General features: G+C 40.4%; 1 protein-coding gene across 4 annotated transcripts in view; it reads right to left on the bottom strand.

Moving 5' to 3' along the window:
• PDZD2 (PDZ domain containing 2) overlaps positions 1 to 17,033 on the bottom strand; it is a 342,438-nt gene that overhangs the window by 100,306 nt on the left and 225,099 nt on the right. For all 4 annotated transcript variants that reach the window (XM_060761354.2, XM_060761356.2, XM_060761357.2 and 1 more), the window contains one exon: positions 1,780 to 2,227. In XM_060761354.2, coding sequence (XP_060617337.2) covers positions 1,780 to 2,227 — 448 coding nt within the window. The remainder of the gene's footprint in view (positions 1 to 1,779; positions 2,228 to 17,033) is intronic.

Here is a 17,033-nt window from a genome sequence, read left to right as displayed (position 1 = left end):
ACAGGAAGAAGACAATTACACTGTAAGCCTTGCAGAAAAGGGGATAAGAAGATATATGTGGATCTACTTGTAGATTTCTGCATGATTTGCTACAAATGTACAATAATTTTTGATACACGACTGACTCCATATTCCAGCGTGATTGCTCTGGCCTCAGAGGGAGATATGAGCAGTCAGACACAACTCGGTCATGATTGACCCAGCTTCCCATAGGAGACCTTGGTGTTTCAAATACAATTACTGTGGCCTCTGGGCGAGGACAGAACTACCAGGCACAACTCCACCGTGCCTTGGCATGACAGCTGGTGAAAGGCTCTCCTTCAACAGCCATTGCTTTAGCCTCTGAGGAAGAGAAGAGCAGCTTCCGTCTGCCAGAATTAACCCCCCACTGATATCTCCCTTTCCTTTAACAATAGCTTTAACACATACACTAACCTAATCTTTGTTGTCGAAATGGACAAAGCTTGAGGGTTTGGCATACATTCTTGACATTTCACACTTAAAAATGGGAAATGTGTATCCAAGCAATGTCAGAGCATGGTCAAAATGGTGTGGACAGGCAACGAGAGTGTAAAAGATGAAAGAGGAAAAATACACAAAATGATAATTTTAATCTTGATGTGTATGTAGAGAGTTTTAAAAAGCGAGGAAAAAGAAAAAATGGGCATATTGGAAAAGTGAAAACCACACCTTATCTTCTCCTTTCCCTCGTGCTGAATTAAATCAGTGTTTCTTAACCTGTGGACTGTGGACTACCAGTAAGCCACGAGGATGAAAATCTGGTCTACGAGCCTCCTTCCTCTTTATTTATTTATTTTACTTCCATTCCTTTTGCATTGCCTGCCACTCCTTCTCTGTTCTGTATCAGAAACTAGAGCTGATGTGGTCTATCCAATGCAATTTTCTGAATCAGCATCCCAAACCAAATCTAGAGTTGACCAAAAACTGATTTGTAATTCTTTTGGAACTAATGTTGGGGAGTGGTCCCTGGTCAAAGTGGTCCCTGGTCAAAGTGGGTGATTCCTGGTCAAGTGGCCCCTGGTCAAAAAAAGTTTGGAAACCACTGGGTTAAATGAATGCAAATTACTTTAAATTTCACATTGTGGCAACTGAAGGAAACCAAAGTACAGTGAGAGGAGAGGAAGAAACTGAGAGCCCACACAGCAATATATCCCAGAATATCAAGGCAGAATAACCCACAATATCTGCAGATAATGTGGGATTTTATTCAGCTATGTGAAAGGGGCCTGAGATCTTTTAGAAGCAACTGAGAAATGATTACCTGGTGTTGTACTTGTAAACTGGAACATTTTGAAAGGTATAGGCATGGTAGAGTGGGTTTTTCTATGGAAGGGTCATGGGATTCAGTCAGCTTTTTCTGGTTCCCAAAACAAATTCCTGAGCTCAGAAAACTTTCAATTCAAAGTATATGTCTGGCATAAGACTCTCATTGGCACAAGCTGGATTCAAGTAAAGAAACAAGGAAAACCTGAAACCTTCCTGATACTACCAAAACAGCCTTTCCCAATGTGTGGAAGAACTTAGGTGCATTAGAATACAGCTCCTATCATTCCCAGTCCATGGCCATGTGAAATGGCTGGAATCCAACCCATCAGAAAAGCACCAGGGTCGTGATGCCTATCTTACACTTCGGAGAACATGAAATGCTCCAAGAAAACTGCTTTTCTTTTGAAGATGGAGAAGTTTCCCTTTTTACTTAAACAATATGCTTGCAGGCAAAGCAACCTACCAAACAGTAGAAATGAAACAGCCTATTACCTGAAGAGACAGTTCACTGGAGTTGAGGTCTAGAATCCCTCCATCCGAAAGGCGAGAGCGATATTGTCCTGCCAGAAAAGGAGAGTCCATTTTCTGAAGGAGGTCGTCCCCTCTGCTTTCTGTTTTGGATCTGTCCGGATGCAAGCGGTCAGTGTCCATGGGGGTGCAGTGTCCATTTTCAGGCTCGGTTTTTGGACTGCCTTTACTGCCTTTGCTTTCCTTGCTGCTGGGAGAGGTCCTGGTGATGACACCAAACTTTCTAGTCCTTTTCCCATTCTGGGCGGATTTCCCACTGGGCTCTGAGGTAGGCCTGGTCTTGGGCTCGCTGCTACTACTGCTGCTGTTGCTGTTGTTGCCATTGGCTGGAGGAAGCGGGGCCTTGCGCTTAATGCGACGCAACATGATCAGGTAGATGAAGCCGCCATTCCAGCACTGATCAGCAAGGTAGCTGCAAGTAAAAAGAAAGAGAGGCAGAGTTTAGCAACAAACCATCACAAAAGGCTAGCATTGGTGACAAAATTGGCAATGGCACATGAGTTCATTACAAGAGCTCTAGAACTTGACAGGTTGACATTTCTGGATAACTCTGAGGGGTTTCCCATGCTCTTTTCTTCATGTGGAATCATATTGCCAAAGTTTGACTCCATATTCTGCATTAGCTGCTGTGGTGTAAAAAAGCAATTTCTGTTCCCAGACTTGAAAACTGAATGAGGATCAGAACTTGGAAATGTTACATCTTCGAGATACAACTCCCAGACAGCGTGGTCACCAGCTATGCTGCCTGGGGAATTCTAGGAGCAGTAGACTTAAAACAGCAGCATTTCCACTGCACAGCAAGGGTTGCAACCATGAGCCACTTCAAATGTTGTTGAACCACGTCCCAGTTGCCAGTAGCTAGCTAGCATGGCCAATGATGAGGATTACTGGTAGCAGAAGAGAAGGCTGAGAGGAGACATGATGGGCATAAATATGTGAGGGGCAGTCATTGGGAGGAGGAGCAAGCTAGGATGTGGAACAAAGGCTTCAAACTACAGGAAAGGAGATTCCACCTGAACATTAGGAAGAACTTCCTAAATGCGAGAGCTGTTCAGCAGTGGAACTCTCTGCCCTGGAGTGTGGTGGAGGCTCCTTCCTTGAAGGCTTTTAAACAGAGGCTGGATGGACATTTGTCAGGGGTGCTTTGAATGCAATTTTCCTGCTTCTTGGCAGGGAGTTGGACTGTATGGCCCATGAGGTCTCGTCCAACTCAATGATTCTATGTAGTGTAGCAACCCATATGCTCCATAAAATTTGGAATGGAAAGCCATTCACATTTTAAAAAAAGGAAATTTTACCAAAAGTTTAGTTACTATCGTGTTGAGATGGTTAGCAACATACACCAATGCAATACTGTTTGCCAGCTTTGTCCCTCCCTATCCCCCACAAACAATATGTTAAAAAATTCAAAAAGCATATAAGCCAAAGATGGACACTATATATTGCTACTCCTATGGATATAGGAACATATACTGTCTCCAGGGACCCTTAAACTTGATTTTCTACATATAAGATCAGAATAACATATTTACAAGGATAATAAAACATCAAAACATCTGGGCGTCCTTTGGGCAATGTCCTTGCAACTGCCAATTCTCTCACACCAAAAGCAACTTACAGTTTCTCAAGTCGCTCCTGACAAGAAAAAAATTGTTCTACAAATTGGCAACAATGTTGTGTTGATATGAAATGTTCACAAATATTCTGGTTATTTTAAAAGATGAATCTGGTAGCAAATTGGGTTTCTTCCAGCCCTGAGGCAACAGGTCAGATGAGACCATACTGAAATGCTTTTGAATGTCGCATAATAAAGCCAATATGCCAAAAGGATGCAAGAAGAGGCTGCAAATTGCTCATATCCAGGCATGACCAGTTGGTCTGTTGGTCTTTCAGTGTCAGCCTCTTTGCCCATAATAAGGAGTGGCTTTATAATAAAATGTTGCCTTATAATTAGACACTTATAATAAGGCTATAATAAACTTGTCTTACAGAACTGCTGAAAGGTTTTCTAAGCTCACAGCAATCCTGCATGTGAAACAGTTTGAGCTCTTCCCAACAAAAATAATGTGCAGAATCATAGTTCAGTATCTGTGATTGCAGTCTTAAGAGACTGTGGTTTTAAAGAGAGATATGCCTAGCCGGTCTTTGTGAAAGAATTGTGATTATCGGCATAGGAAATCTGAAACTAGTGCAGAATTTTCAGCTTTCTCCCAATCCTCACACAGAGCAAACTGCACACTCCATGTGTTTGGCCGATAGTAATCCAGGTCTTTTAAAAAAGTTCTGAGAAAAACTTCAGGGATGTGTTCGTGCAGGCAATCAATGTCTATGAAAGATTGAGACATGCTACCACCAAGAAACAAATGAAACTCTTTGAACAACAATAAGTAAGCCAAAAGCCATTATCACTTCAGGCAATAAAGTTCTTCAGAGATCTTAGCAGGCAGAAAGAAAACAAGGTGTTGACAGAGAATTGGTTGACTCCCTTGCAAAGAGCTTGTACTCAGCAATAAAGCAATACAAACCTGCCTAATAGTGTGCCAGAACTTTGGCCAGAAATTGGAAATATTGCTTTTAAGAGGACTACAACTCCCAAATACTATAGTCATCATGGATACTAGAATATGTAGCCCTCAAAAGGACCCCCTTCCCAGTAGGAGAGAGGGTTTGAGGCTGCTTTTAATAACCTACCTTAAGAATAATTTGATTGAAAGGTGGGATATAAACTTCCTGAATAAACAAACAAGGTCAGTCGCAAGCAGTCATGCAGTGTTCGCACATTAGAAAGTCTGACCCAGAAATAAACTGCCCTGGCAGAGGTGTTAGTGACCTCAGTGTGGCATGAAGCATATGGAAACCTTTATTGTAAAAGTTTTCTCCTTTTTATGTGCCCAGCATCACATTTACATCAGGTGCTGCCTTCTACTCTCTGGAGACTGGGAAACCAAAATCTGGCACTTTGAGACCATTACACAAACTAATGCAAATAGACCCTGGGTTTCATAAAGTCTTTATTCTGTTCGTCAGCCATGAAGCAGACAGATGGTTCTGAAAGCAGGACTCCTCATTGCCTTTGGGACACATTACAAGTTATGGGTTTTGCTTTTCAAATCCTTACAACCCACCACTTCTTCTTTATTTCCACTGGATCCTTTCTTGCCTACAGTAGGATCCCCGTGTCCATGGAGGATACATTCCTGATTTTATATTACATGTAATATTACTAATAATATTACAATATAATGGTATAGTACAGGGGTCCTCAAACTAAGGCCCGAGGGCCGAATACGGCCCTCCAGGGTCATTTATGTGGCCCTCCCTCAGGGTCAACCTAACTCTGAAACTATTTGAAAGCACACAACAACAACAATCCTATCTCATCAGCCAAAAGCAGGCTTATACTTCTCACTGAAATATTAATAAATTTATATTTGTTAAAATTGTTCTTCATTTTAATTATTGTACTGTTTTTTAAGGTTTTTCTGCACTACAAATAAGATATGTGCAATGTGCATAGGAATTCATTCATGCTTTTTTCAAATTACAATCCGGCCCTCCAACAGGTTGAGGGGCTGTGACCTGGCCCTCTGTTTAAAAAGTTTGAGGACCCCTGGTATAGTACAATATAGTATGTATAATACTGATATTGTGCTATGCTAATAATACAGGGTTAGTCAAAATGAATAGGCCAATTCGGGTACAATTAATTTTCTTATTGGCCTATTCATTTTGACTAACCCTGTATATTGTATGTAAATATATCTTGTAAGTTGGTCTGAGTTCCCTTAAGGGTGAGAAGAGAGGCATATAAATGTCATAAACAATAAATAAATAAATAAATAAATGATCAGCTGAAACATTCACACCTAGCCCCAGAAGACAAAAGTCCTTTGTCTCACCCTGGTCATTCCACAGATATATAAACCCATTTTTCCTACTTCCAACAGACCTCACTACCTCTGAGGTTGCTTGCCATAGATGCAGGCGAAACTTCAGGAGAAAAACTGCCTCCAGAACATGGCCATATAGCCCAGAAAAACCTACACCAACCCAGTGATTCTGGCCATGAAAGCCTTTGACAATACAATAAATAAATAACACTAAAGAAACAGAGAACCATAGATAATAGCAAACCCTGTTGAAATGAATTATTTCAGAATTGCTCTGTTCATTTCAATGGAGTTCACTGTTATTGCTGGAGGAACTAGAGGGCATATTTTGCAAGTAGATCAAACTACAGGTACTGGTTCCAAGAGTATGGTATGTAGGTTCTACTGTTTTCCCTTCATGCTCCCAGTTGGACAATAGAAAGAAGCCAGGCTATTTCCCTCCTGTTGGCTCATAACTATGAATCTTTCCTTAAAGGAGGAATGACAATAATGTAAAAGCTGCTGAATCCTTATATGAAACTGCTCACCGTCTTTAAATACCTGAGCCAGGGTTCCCAAATCCCAGTACCTAGCCCTGAGTTGGAGGGCTTGGACAATGTCCCTAAGCAAGAGGAAGAATCTCAAGGAGATAATATGACTTTGAAAGGGTGTGTTCTGCTCATTTGGACTTGATGTTTTCTATTTGATGGTCTACACTCTGGTTGATGTATAATGTACTACACTTAATAACATCACCAAGGGCTTCGTAATAAAATTTACATAGTAAAATTTATTGATTAGCCCACTGACCATATCAACAGTAAAAGACAAAAACAAGAAAATACACAAATAGACACCAATCACTGTCCTAAAACTCCTGTGATAGTGAACATACATTAAAACACAATTAGAACTGGATTAAGTTAAAAGTTAAAGATAATTAAAAATATCACCATCATCATCAAGGGCTTCATCTTGTAACATCACCAAAATCTAGGCACTGTGATATCACTAGTTCTTAGGTTCTGGCCCTAAAATCTCACAATCTTGGATAGTCCTCACCTGGCAACCTTTGATACAATTCCATGCCAGTTGTATCTAGAAATTTTTCAACCAGTCCTTACAGGCTACCAAACAAGTTTTTCTGCTTTGGGTTTCATTTTGTTCCCTCCTAGCACTCTCCCAGATGTGGTCGTGATGTACACTAATAATGGCCTCTGAACCAGAAAGGCACAATAGAGCTTGTTCTTGCTTGTCTTGCTTGTCAATTGCCCTCATTCAGGGCCCTACCTCGCAGCCCTATATCCCAGAATATCAAGGCAGAAAATCCCACAATATCTGCTTTGAACTGGGTTATCTGAGTCCACCCTGTCATATATCCCAGCTTAAAGCAGATATTGTGGGATTTTCTGCCTTGATATTCTGGGATATAGGGCTGTGTGGGAGTGCCCTTTGTTTGCACATGGCAGGCGTACTACACATGCGCATAAATGAGTACCGCAAAAACTCGCGAAACAGCGAGTCCTTGCAAAGCGAACAGCAAAGTAGCGAGGGAACACTGTATTTGTTTATTTATTTATATCCCTCTTTTTCTCTCCATATGGAGACTCAAAGCAGATCACAACTAAAAGCATTTCAATACAATTTAAAATATACAAATATATAAATGTTAAAACAGTATTAAACAACATTAGTGTTAAAACAATCCAGTTTTAAACCATAAAGGCACATAAAATCACACCATCATTATAAGTAGCATTGAGATCTCAAATCAGAGTCATCAACTAGAAGAGGAAAATCTTTTGATGTATGATGGCTAGAGTATGATTTAGGACTACGTATGAGTGAGTGTTAAGTACCATCAAGATTTGGAGGTATTTAAAAAGTAATCTTAAACTGTATTGTCGAAGGCTTTCATGGCCAGAATCACTGAGTTGTTGTAGGTTTTTTCGGGCTATATGGTCATGTTCTAGAGGCATTCTCTCCTGACTCGCCTGCATCTATGGCAAGCATCCTCAGAGGTATTGAGGTCTGTTAGAACTAGGAAAAAGGGTTTATATATTTGTGGAATGACCAGGGTGGGACAAAGAACTCTTGTCTGCTGGAGCTGAGTGTGAATGTTTCAACTGACCACCTGATTAGCATTTGATGGCCTGGCAGTGCCTGGGGCAATATTTTGTTGAGAGGTGATTATATGTCCCAGATTGTTTCCTCTCTGTTATTTTGTTACTAGTTTTAATATTAATCTTAAATTGTAGGTTGAACTTCTGATCAGTACATTAATTTTGTTCAATTTACGTATGCCTCTGAGAACGCTACATAAGGATTTGTTGGAATGCGTAAATTCAGGTACTTAGTGTCTATGCTGGCAGCAATTATTCAAAGATAGTAGTGTCTTCTAGCAGGGTTATATTGTCAACTTTCTTTGGATGCTGACCATATCGTTATGCTAGAAGATGTAAAGATTTCTAGAGGGCTTTTCTCATAGTGTTTTTCTTATATTCACAGATTTCTCCCTTTCGTGGGGATCCTGCACCTCGAACCCCAGTGAATGTGGAGGGCTGGCTGCATAATTATTGATGAAGGAGACAACCAGGCTTTGAAATATAACTAATTGCTTTGTTCTAATCTAATGCTTTCGGATGCCCCCTTTGTATCCTTCCCACTTAAGTAGATTCCCACTTAAGGCCAGGGAAAGATTTCCAAGCAATCTACTTCAGTGCAGAGGCTGAGACTTAACGCTGCAGCATCATGCAAATAACGGCTGGATTCAATAAAGTCTCTGTTCCGTTCTGGCAGCCAGAAAACTAAACAGGACCCCAAACCCCACTTTTGGCAGCTTGTAAAGCACTTTAAACCAGCCAAGCTTTCAATGAATCTGGCCTCAGAGTATTTGGAGGGTTTTGTATTTTATTTGCAGTGTTTAAAATCCAAATACCTTAAGGATTTCAGTCCGGGTTATATCGGAATTTGCTATGCGATTCTAACTCTGTATATGTTCCTCTCATTATTGACTTGGAAGCCCGGGGCTCTGGTGGAAAGTTATTTATTTTTCAGGGCTGCTTTCATATTTCAAGCTTTTTTGGAAGCGGATAGAGGGAAGAATATTATACTGCTAACCAGATTTCAGTTGAGCTGAGATATTGAAAACAGAAACAGCAATCACTGTTGTATAACTGGAATGTTCACTCCAGTTGGCAAAGGGTGGATTCAATTGGATAAGGGTGGATTCAATTAAAATCCTTGACGTTAAGCAGCTGGTAACTCATTCCACTTAACCAACCAGTTCTCAGTACTTCTGAGTCACCCTAATAAATTACAATACCACAGAGCCCTAATATTTCTGCAGTTGGCCTCATTAGTACACTGCTACTAGGACTAGATTTCTTAAATATTGGTAATCTATTAGCTTCTACACCAACTTTCCTCAACTCAGGGACTCTCCGGATGTGTTGGACTTCAACTTCCCTCATCCCCAGAGAGTAGAGCCCACTTTCTTTAGCAACTCCCCAAAAATGTGTGCTTCGTTCTCTTTGGAATGGCTGATCTGGAGCATTTTCCTTCAGGCTTCAAATGAACAAAGAGCTGTCAGTAAGAGTTTGATAAATAAATAACCTAATCAAGTATAGAATTTGGGATTCCTCTACTATTTCTGGAGAAATGAGCAAGCTTGGAAGAATGGTGCCAGTACTACTTCAAACGGTTTGAAAATATTCTCTCTGGTCATGCTGGAGGACCTAGAGTACAGGTCCTCAAACTAAGGCCCGGGGGCCGGATATGGCCCTCCAAGGTCATTTACCCAGCCCTCGCTCAGGGTCAATCTAAGTCTGAAATGACTTGAAAGCACAACAACAACAACAACAACCCTATCTTATCAGCCAAAAGCAGGCCCACACTTCCCATTGAAATACTAATAAGTTTATATTTGCTAAAATTGATCTTCATTTTAATTATTGTATTGTTTTAAAGTGGTTTTTGCACTACAAATAAGATATGTGCAGTGTGCATAGGAATTCATTCATGTTTTTTTTCTTCGAATTATAATCCAGCCCTCCAACAGTTTTAGGGATTGTGACCTAGCCCTCTGCTTTAAAAGTTTGTGGACCTCTGACCTAGAGATTTCAAGCAATCTTTGGGTCCTCCAGTGTGATTCAGTAGTCCAAAGACTTGGAGCTCGGAGACGTTTGATTTAATGTGTGGCCTGAGGCATAGGGATTTTAATGCTATATGTGGTTATTTTTATGCTTATTTATATTTATGTAATTTGTGTTTTATGCAATGTGTTGATTTATTGTTTTGGATGTCCGGTTGGGGGGATGGTGGTTATCTTTATTATGTAGTTTTGTTTTTTTCTATTTTGGGTTGTTGCAAGTTTTTCGGGATGTATGGCCATGTTCAAGAAGCATTATCTCCTGACATTTTACCTGCATCTATGGCAGGCATCCTCAGAGGTTATGAGGTCACAATCTCTGAGGCTGCCTGCCATAGATGCAGGCAAAACGTAAGGAGAAAATGCTTCTGGAACATGGCCATATAGCCTGAAAAACTTACAACAACCCAGTGATTCCGGTCATAAAAGCCTTCGACAATGCATTTTTTCTATTTTGTTCGCTGCTTTGAGTCCCATCCTTGGGAGAAAAGCGGGAGAAAAGTAAATAATAATAATAATAATAATAATAATAATAATAATAACGTATTGTCAAAGGCTTTCATGGCCGGAATCACTGGGTTGTTGTAGGATTTTTCGGGCTATATGGCCATGGTCTAGAGGCATTCTCTCCTGACGTTTCGCCTGCATCTATGGCAAGCATCCTCAGAGGTAGTGAGGCCTGTTGGAACTAGGAAAAAGGGTTTATATATCTGTGGAATGACCAGGGTGAGACAAAGGACTCTTGTCATCTTGTCTCAATGATGAACCAACCTGGACACAGCATATTATTTGAGAACACAGAAATGCTGGACCACTCTCACAACCACCATGTCAGACTACACAGAGAAGCCATTGAAATACACAAGCATGTGGACAATTTTAACAGAAAGGAGGAAACCATGAAAATGAACAAAATCTGGCTACCAGTATTAAAATACTCTAAAATTAGAACAGCACAACAACAGAGAGGAAAGAAACAAGGGCATCTAATCACCTCTCAACAAAATTTGCTCTAGGCACTATCTGGCCATTATATGCTAATCAGTTGAAATATTCACACCTAGCTCCAGCAGACAAGAGTCCTTTGTCTCACCCTGGTCAGTCCACAGATATATAAACCCTTTTTCCTAGTTCCAACAGACCTCACTACCTCTGAGGATGCTTGCCATAGATGCAGACAAAACGTCAGGAGAGAATGCTTCTAGACCACGGCCATATAGCTCGAAAAAACCTACAACAACCCAATAATAATAATAATAACAACGTCTTTTTAGTGCTCCTATGCCTTCAGTAGTTTTCTGGCACACTGAATTTAAGTAGGAAAACCTCTTCAATTTATTTGTTTCGTTTGTTTATCATTAAAATATTTGTATCCCACCCTATATACAAGGATCCCAAGCAAAACAATTTATACAGTATAAAACCATTTCAAATTTAAAGCAATAAAAATGATTTAAATAGGCTACCAACATACTGAACAATTTAGCAGATTAAAACCAATTTTAAAAAGTTGAAACAGATGAAACCCACGTACAGCTTGGAATAAACCAATGAGGCCCCCAAAGCTTTACTAAGGCACAAGGTTTTAACTGGGTGTTGGAATGAAGCCAGTGCGGATGGGGCCTCCAAGGGAAGGGTGTTCTACAGTTGGGATGCCACAATCAGAAAGGTTATCTTCCAGGGCTTCCCACAGCATTTTGCCCCCATTGATATCCCCACAACATATTCTATAACCACATAACCCCATTTCAGGAAATGAACCATCCACTCAGATACTTTCTTGCCTATTGAATTTGTATCCTTCCCATTGAAGCAGTTTGGGGGGAAGGAGCTATTCCATTTTATCTTCAGAACAACTATGGGGGAAAGATAAATTATGAAGGTAGTATGGCCATTTCTAGAAGCATTTTGACAGGGTTTTTTCATGTTTAAAACTCAAAATATCTCCTGTGCCTTTTAAGAGACACTGGGCAATTTTGTTGTGCTTTGGAGGCGGCCCAGTCTGTTTTAGATCCATTAAAATATTTTTTCCAACAGGACTTGGTTTCTGATGGAGTGGAGTCCTTTAGTGGCTGCAAAAACAGAACTGGGGACAATGTGCACCCCTTGGGTTTTCTCTGAAAATAACATCAAAGTCATTAGGAATATAACAAATGAAATTAAACATTGGGTTGTTGTAGGTTTTTCCGGGCTATATGGCCATGTTCTGGAGGCAATTTTTCTCCTGACATTTCGCCTGCATCTATGGCAAGCATCCTCAGAGGTAATGAGGTCTTAAACATTCCTTTCAAAAACAGCACGATGGAAGTTAAGATCATCAGGGTAGGCCCTGCTCTTGATCCCATCACCTTCGCAAATGCGACTGGTGGGAGCGAGAGACAGGACCTTCTCAGTGGTGGCCCCTGGTCTATGGAAATCCCTCCCCAATGAAATCAGGTCAGCTCCCTCCCTCCTGTCTTTCAGGAAGAAGCTTAAGATGTGGCTGTGGGCCCCAGCATTCAACCAGTAAATAATGCAATAAGGATAACAGACTAATGGAATTGACAAGTGAACAGGCCTTAGACTACAATCTGGATTTTAATCAATGTTTTAATATTTATTTATGATATTTCTATCCCGCCTTTCTCAAGTCTAAAGGCTACTAACGGTGGCTTAGAAATTGGCAGCAAATTGATGCCATAACAATCCACAATATACAATTAAAACATTTAAAACATTATAAATCCATACAAAAACCATTAAAACATGTAATAACCAATGTCTTCCTGTTAATCTCATGTTCCCATAGCATCGCCTAAGCCGTTCCATGTTTCAATCTTACGTAATTCCATGTTTGTCTATTGCTCTGCATTTCCAAAGGCTTGTTCAAAGAGCCAGGCTTTTACTCTTTCTTTTTTTTTTTTGGAAGGCCAGGAAGGAGGAGGCTGATCTAATATCCCTAGGGAGGGAATTCCACAGCCGAGGGACCATCACTGAGAAGGCCCTGTCTCTCATCCCCACCAGATACTCCTGCAAAGAAGTCGGGATTGAGAGCGGGGCCTCTCTAGATTATCTTAAATTCCTAGATGGTTCATAGAGAGATATATGTTCGGATAGATAAGCTGGGCCAGAACCGTTTAGGGTTTCATAGGCTAAAACCATTAATGTTTAATTGTATGGTTTTAATTGTATTCATTTTTTCATATTTATATGTATTGACATTGAAGTGCTGTCTTCCAAAAAGCCACCCTGGGTCCCCTTTTAAGGTGAGAATGGCAGGATACAAATATGTGAAATATATAATAAATAAACAACTACCTATTGTAATTGCTTTTTAAAACACTGTTAACTGATGGTGGGGATTAATTGATTTCTGAAAAGTAAATTTGCAAGTTTCGTCTCATTCAGTTTCTAGAGAGTTGAGTCAACGGATAACATCCGTGCCAGATGGTTTCCCAACCTCTGCTTTAACACCTCTAGCAAAGCAGAGTCAACTATCTACAAGACAGATGGCTCTGTTGACAAACAGCTGGTAAAATTTAGAAAGTTTGTCCTAAATGTTTAGCTGAAATCCGCTTCACCTTTTGGTTCCAATTCTGTTCTGTGGACCAAAAGGAAACCTCTCTGTTCCATCTTCTTTGTGGCCACCTGTCATGTATTTGATATTATTGCCTCTCTTTAATCTTTGCTCCAGACTAAACATATCCAAGTCTTTCAATTATTTCTCATTGGACTTCTTCTCAGATCTATCATCATACAAACAGATCTCTTCTGTGTAAGAACATGTCCATCAAAAGAGGTGATTGCAAACATCCTCACCAAACCACTTCCTAAAGATCAGTTCCACTTCCTGAGAGAGAAGATTAATCTTTTGGGCTTAAGAAAGCATGACTGAGAAAGGCTATTAGGAACCAAAAGTCACACAGCTCCCTCCTTACATGTCCAAAGAAAATGGAAATCCTTAACAGCAATGGCGAGATGCATGTTTCTGGACTCAACTAACACTGAGGCTATTATGACAACTACATACCTACAGAACTGTCAACCAAAGCAACCATGAAAAATCTATTTGCACTTTGGTACAACAGAAGACCAAGTCTGGGAAATATTGGAGAGTTTGGAGCAAAGGCTTGTGCTCACATATCAAAGGAAAAGATGACGGATCTGAAGAAGACATCACGGTGGGGTATGAGCCAGGTTGTAAAGGCTACAAAATTCTGAATCCAAAATCAAAACAAATCACAATTATCAAATGATATGAACTGTGATGAGACTGAGAGAACACATGTAAACCCTACAGATGCAGGCTACATAACACATTATTTTTCAAATGTTGTGTTCAGTATTGAACACACAGTACATATGTGGCAGGGGCAACAAACATATCACAAGTGTGGAATGACTACATCTCATTTTCTGGGTACTGTATTAATATCACTGAACATTACATCAGCTTTTTTAGTTGCATTGTACTGCATTCTCACGCTCAACCTGTGATCAATTAAGAACTCCTCCAGATGAGGAATAAATATCTGTCAGTTACTATGCGTATCTTCAAGTCATTGGTTGACTTATGATGACCCCAATAATTTAATAAGTTCTGTTCCTTAAGCAAGGAATACTCAAAGGTAGTTTTGAAAGTTTCTTCCTCTGAAATGTAGCCTTCAGCACCTGGCATTTGTTGATGTTCTCCCACTCAAGTACTAGCACTGTATAAACCAATTTTATTTTGGAGATCTACATGACATTTTATTCACTCTGAAGTATTTCCTGGGAGTTCCCAACATTATCTACTTCGTTTCTTTCCCATGTCCCAAGTCAGTTTAAATTAACTCAGTACTTCTTGAAATCAAATGTATCTCTACTTGCTTGGATGTCTGCACTATCTCAGAAGCAGTAAAGATGACTGCTGTCAGTAAACACAGCTGTTGTTTCCAGGTCACAGATTCAGCAGAGATTAAGTGAAGGAAAGAGGAATGTTACCAACAAAACAAAATGATCCTAATGCTTAACTAGTGTCATACAGCTAAGCCATTCTTAGAACTTTATTCCAATTCCTGAATAATAAAAGACTTGGGGAAAATGGGTGAATATCATTTTTCTAAAATGTTGCATGATACTGAATGTTAAATGCAATCACTGGGAGTAGAAAGGACACAAGGGAGAGGGAGGAATGAAAACCTTGCATATTCCAAGAAAAAGACTGGGTGTAGCTTATGCACAAGGAGGTGCAAACAAAATAAAATCATGGAAACTCTCGAGACTTTCGAAGACCCCCCCCCCCCACTCCCATCTGAAAAATCCTAAGACACTTTTTACGTGTACCACTGCCTCCTCCTATAATTGAGCTACAGCAGTGGTTCTCAACTTGTGGGTCCCCAGATATTTTGCCCTCCAACTCCCAGAAATCCTAATAGCAGGTAAACTGGCTGGGATTTCTGGGAGTTGTAGGCCAAAACACCTGGGGACCCGCAAGTTGAGAACCATTGAGCTATAACATAGGTTTCATCTTGTTGCTTCCAATCCAATGTCCCAGCAGCTCTTGACACTCCTGATCTCTCCCATTTTCTCTTTTCTAGAGTCATCTTTAAGGGAGCAGTGACCAGAACACAGCGTTATCACACAATGACATCATCCATTATGGCCATTGCATTGAGACTGAACACAACAGATGGATGATGCTCCGCGACTTCACCAAATGTCACTGTTTGCTTGAACCATTACCAAATCTCCATTATTCATCATTAACAGGTGCATCATATCTGTCCTATTCCAGGTAACCTTAGATGATTTACGGGGGTGAGATTCTGTTGTTGTTTTTTTCATGTCCTCCCATGTATATCACCAAATCAGAAACCACAAGTAAATGTAATTGTTATGTAAAGATTGCATCCAGAAGATTGTGAGCTTTAGGGAGACAACAGCAATATTTGAGCTTGTCCATCCAGAACTTTGCTGTGTTGTGATATCCTAGGACAGCTATGTAAGCCATTAAGTTCATGATGCAAGATGAAGCAACTGGTCAGAAATAGCATGTATAGAGCTGACTGGAAACACAGATGACCATGATATTCAAACTCTGCATTTGCTGAGATATAATTGTAGAAAAGGGGAGGGTGGGGAGAGTGAGACCTTGACCTCACTACCAAAAAAAGCATTGCCACTCCTTCTAATGTCGTCTATGTGTCACATAGGGATAAATAGTTTATGCATCTGTCTTAATCTTTTGGGTAAAATTATCTATCCAATCCTTTCATTGTCAGTACCAATATTTAAATAACAATAATGAAATTTAGGGTGCCCTTTCCCAAACAGGAGTTTCCAATTGTTACTGAACTCCCACCATCTCTAACCAATGGAATATGCTAGGCTAATGGGCTCTCCTATTATCTGGAGCACTGCAGGATGTGTTGGGTTAAGTAACATTTATTGGTGTCAGTATCATAAAGGAGCAACAGAGATAATGAGTGTATTGCCCAATAGGGTGACCAGTTTGGGGAGAACTGCAAGGTGCTTCCAAATGAGAGATCAAAAAGATCTGAGAGATAAATGAGCAGGGACACTGCGGCCACCACCTTAAAAGTGGGAGTGGGTGACTGGCAGCAAAAGTTTTGGTTCCCTGCCATTTCACAGATCCTTAACATCTCTCCAGTCTTGCATCTCACACACAACACAAGTAGGAAATGTGTAAGGCATGAGGCTACTTCAAAAAGATGCTCCAAATTTTTTAAAAAAAACTGAAATAAGGAAGATGCACGCATTTAGGACAGGCTTGCACAACCTGTGGCTCTCCAGGTGTTTTGGACTTCAGCTCCCAGACTTCCTAACCATTGTACAAGCTGCCTAGGGCTTCTGGGAATTGACTCAAACATTTGGAGGGCCACAAGTTGTGGAGCCTGATGTAAAATATGAAATATTAAATCTGTAAGAGCATGTAACACAGAAGGGACTTTTAGGTTACTGTGCAAAATAAATATATTTACAACATTTGTTTTATACTCTTCCTTAAAGGTGGCACAGCAGGTTAAAACTGAGCTGCTGAACTTGCTGACCGAAAGGTTGGTGGTTCAAACCCGGGGAGTGGGGTGAGCTCCCGCTGTTAGGCCTAGCTTCTGCCAACCTAGCAGTTCGAAAACATGCAAGTATGAGTAGATCAATAAGTACCGCTTCTTCGGGAAGGTAATGGTGCTCCATGCAGTCATGCCAGCCACATAACCTGG

This window comes from Anolis sagrei, chromosome 2, assembly GCF_037176765.1.
Source record: "Anolis sagrei isolate rAnoSag1 chromosome 2, rAnoSag1.mat, whole genome shotgun sequence".
NCBI classification, from domain to species: Eukaryota; Metazoa; Chordata; class Lepidosauria; order Squamata; family Dactyloidae; genus Anolis; species Anolis sagrei.
The sequence above is the reverse complement of the archived record's forward strand: the minus strand, read 5'-3'. Positions and strand labels throughout refer to the sequence as shown.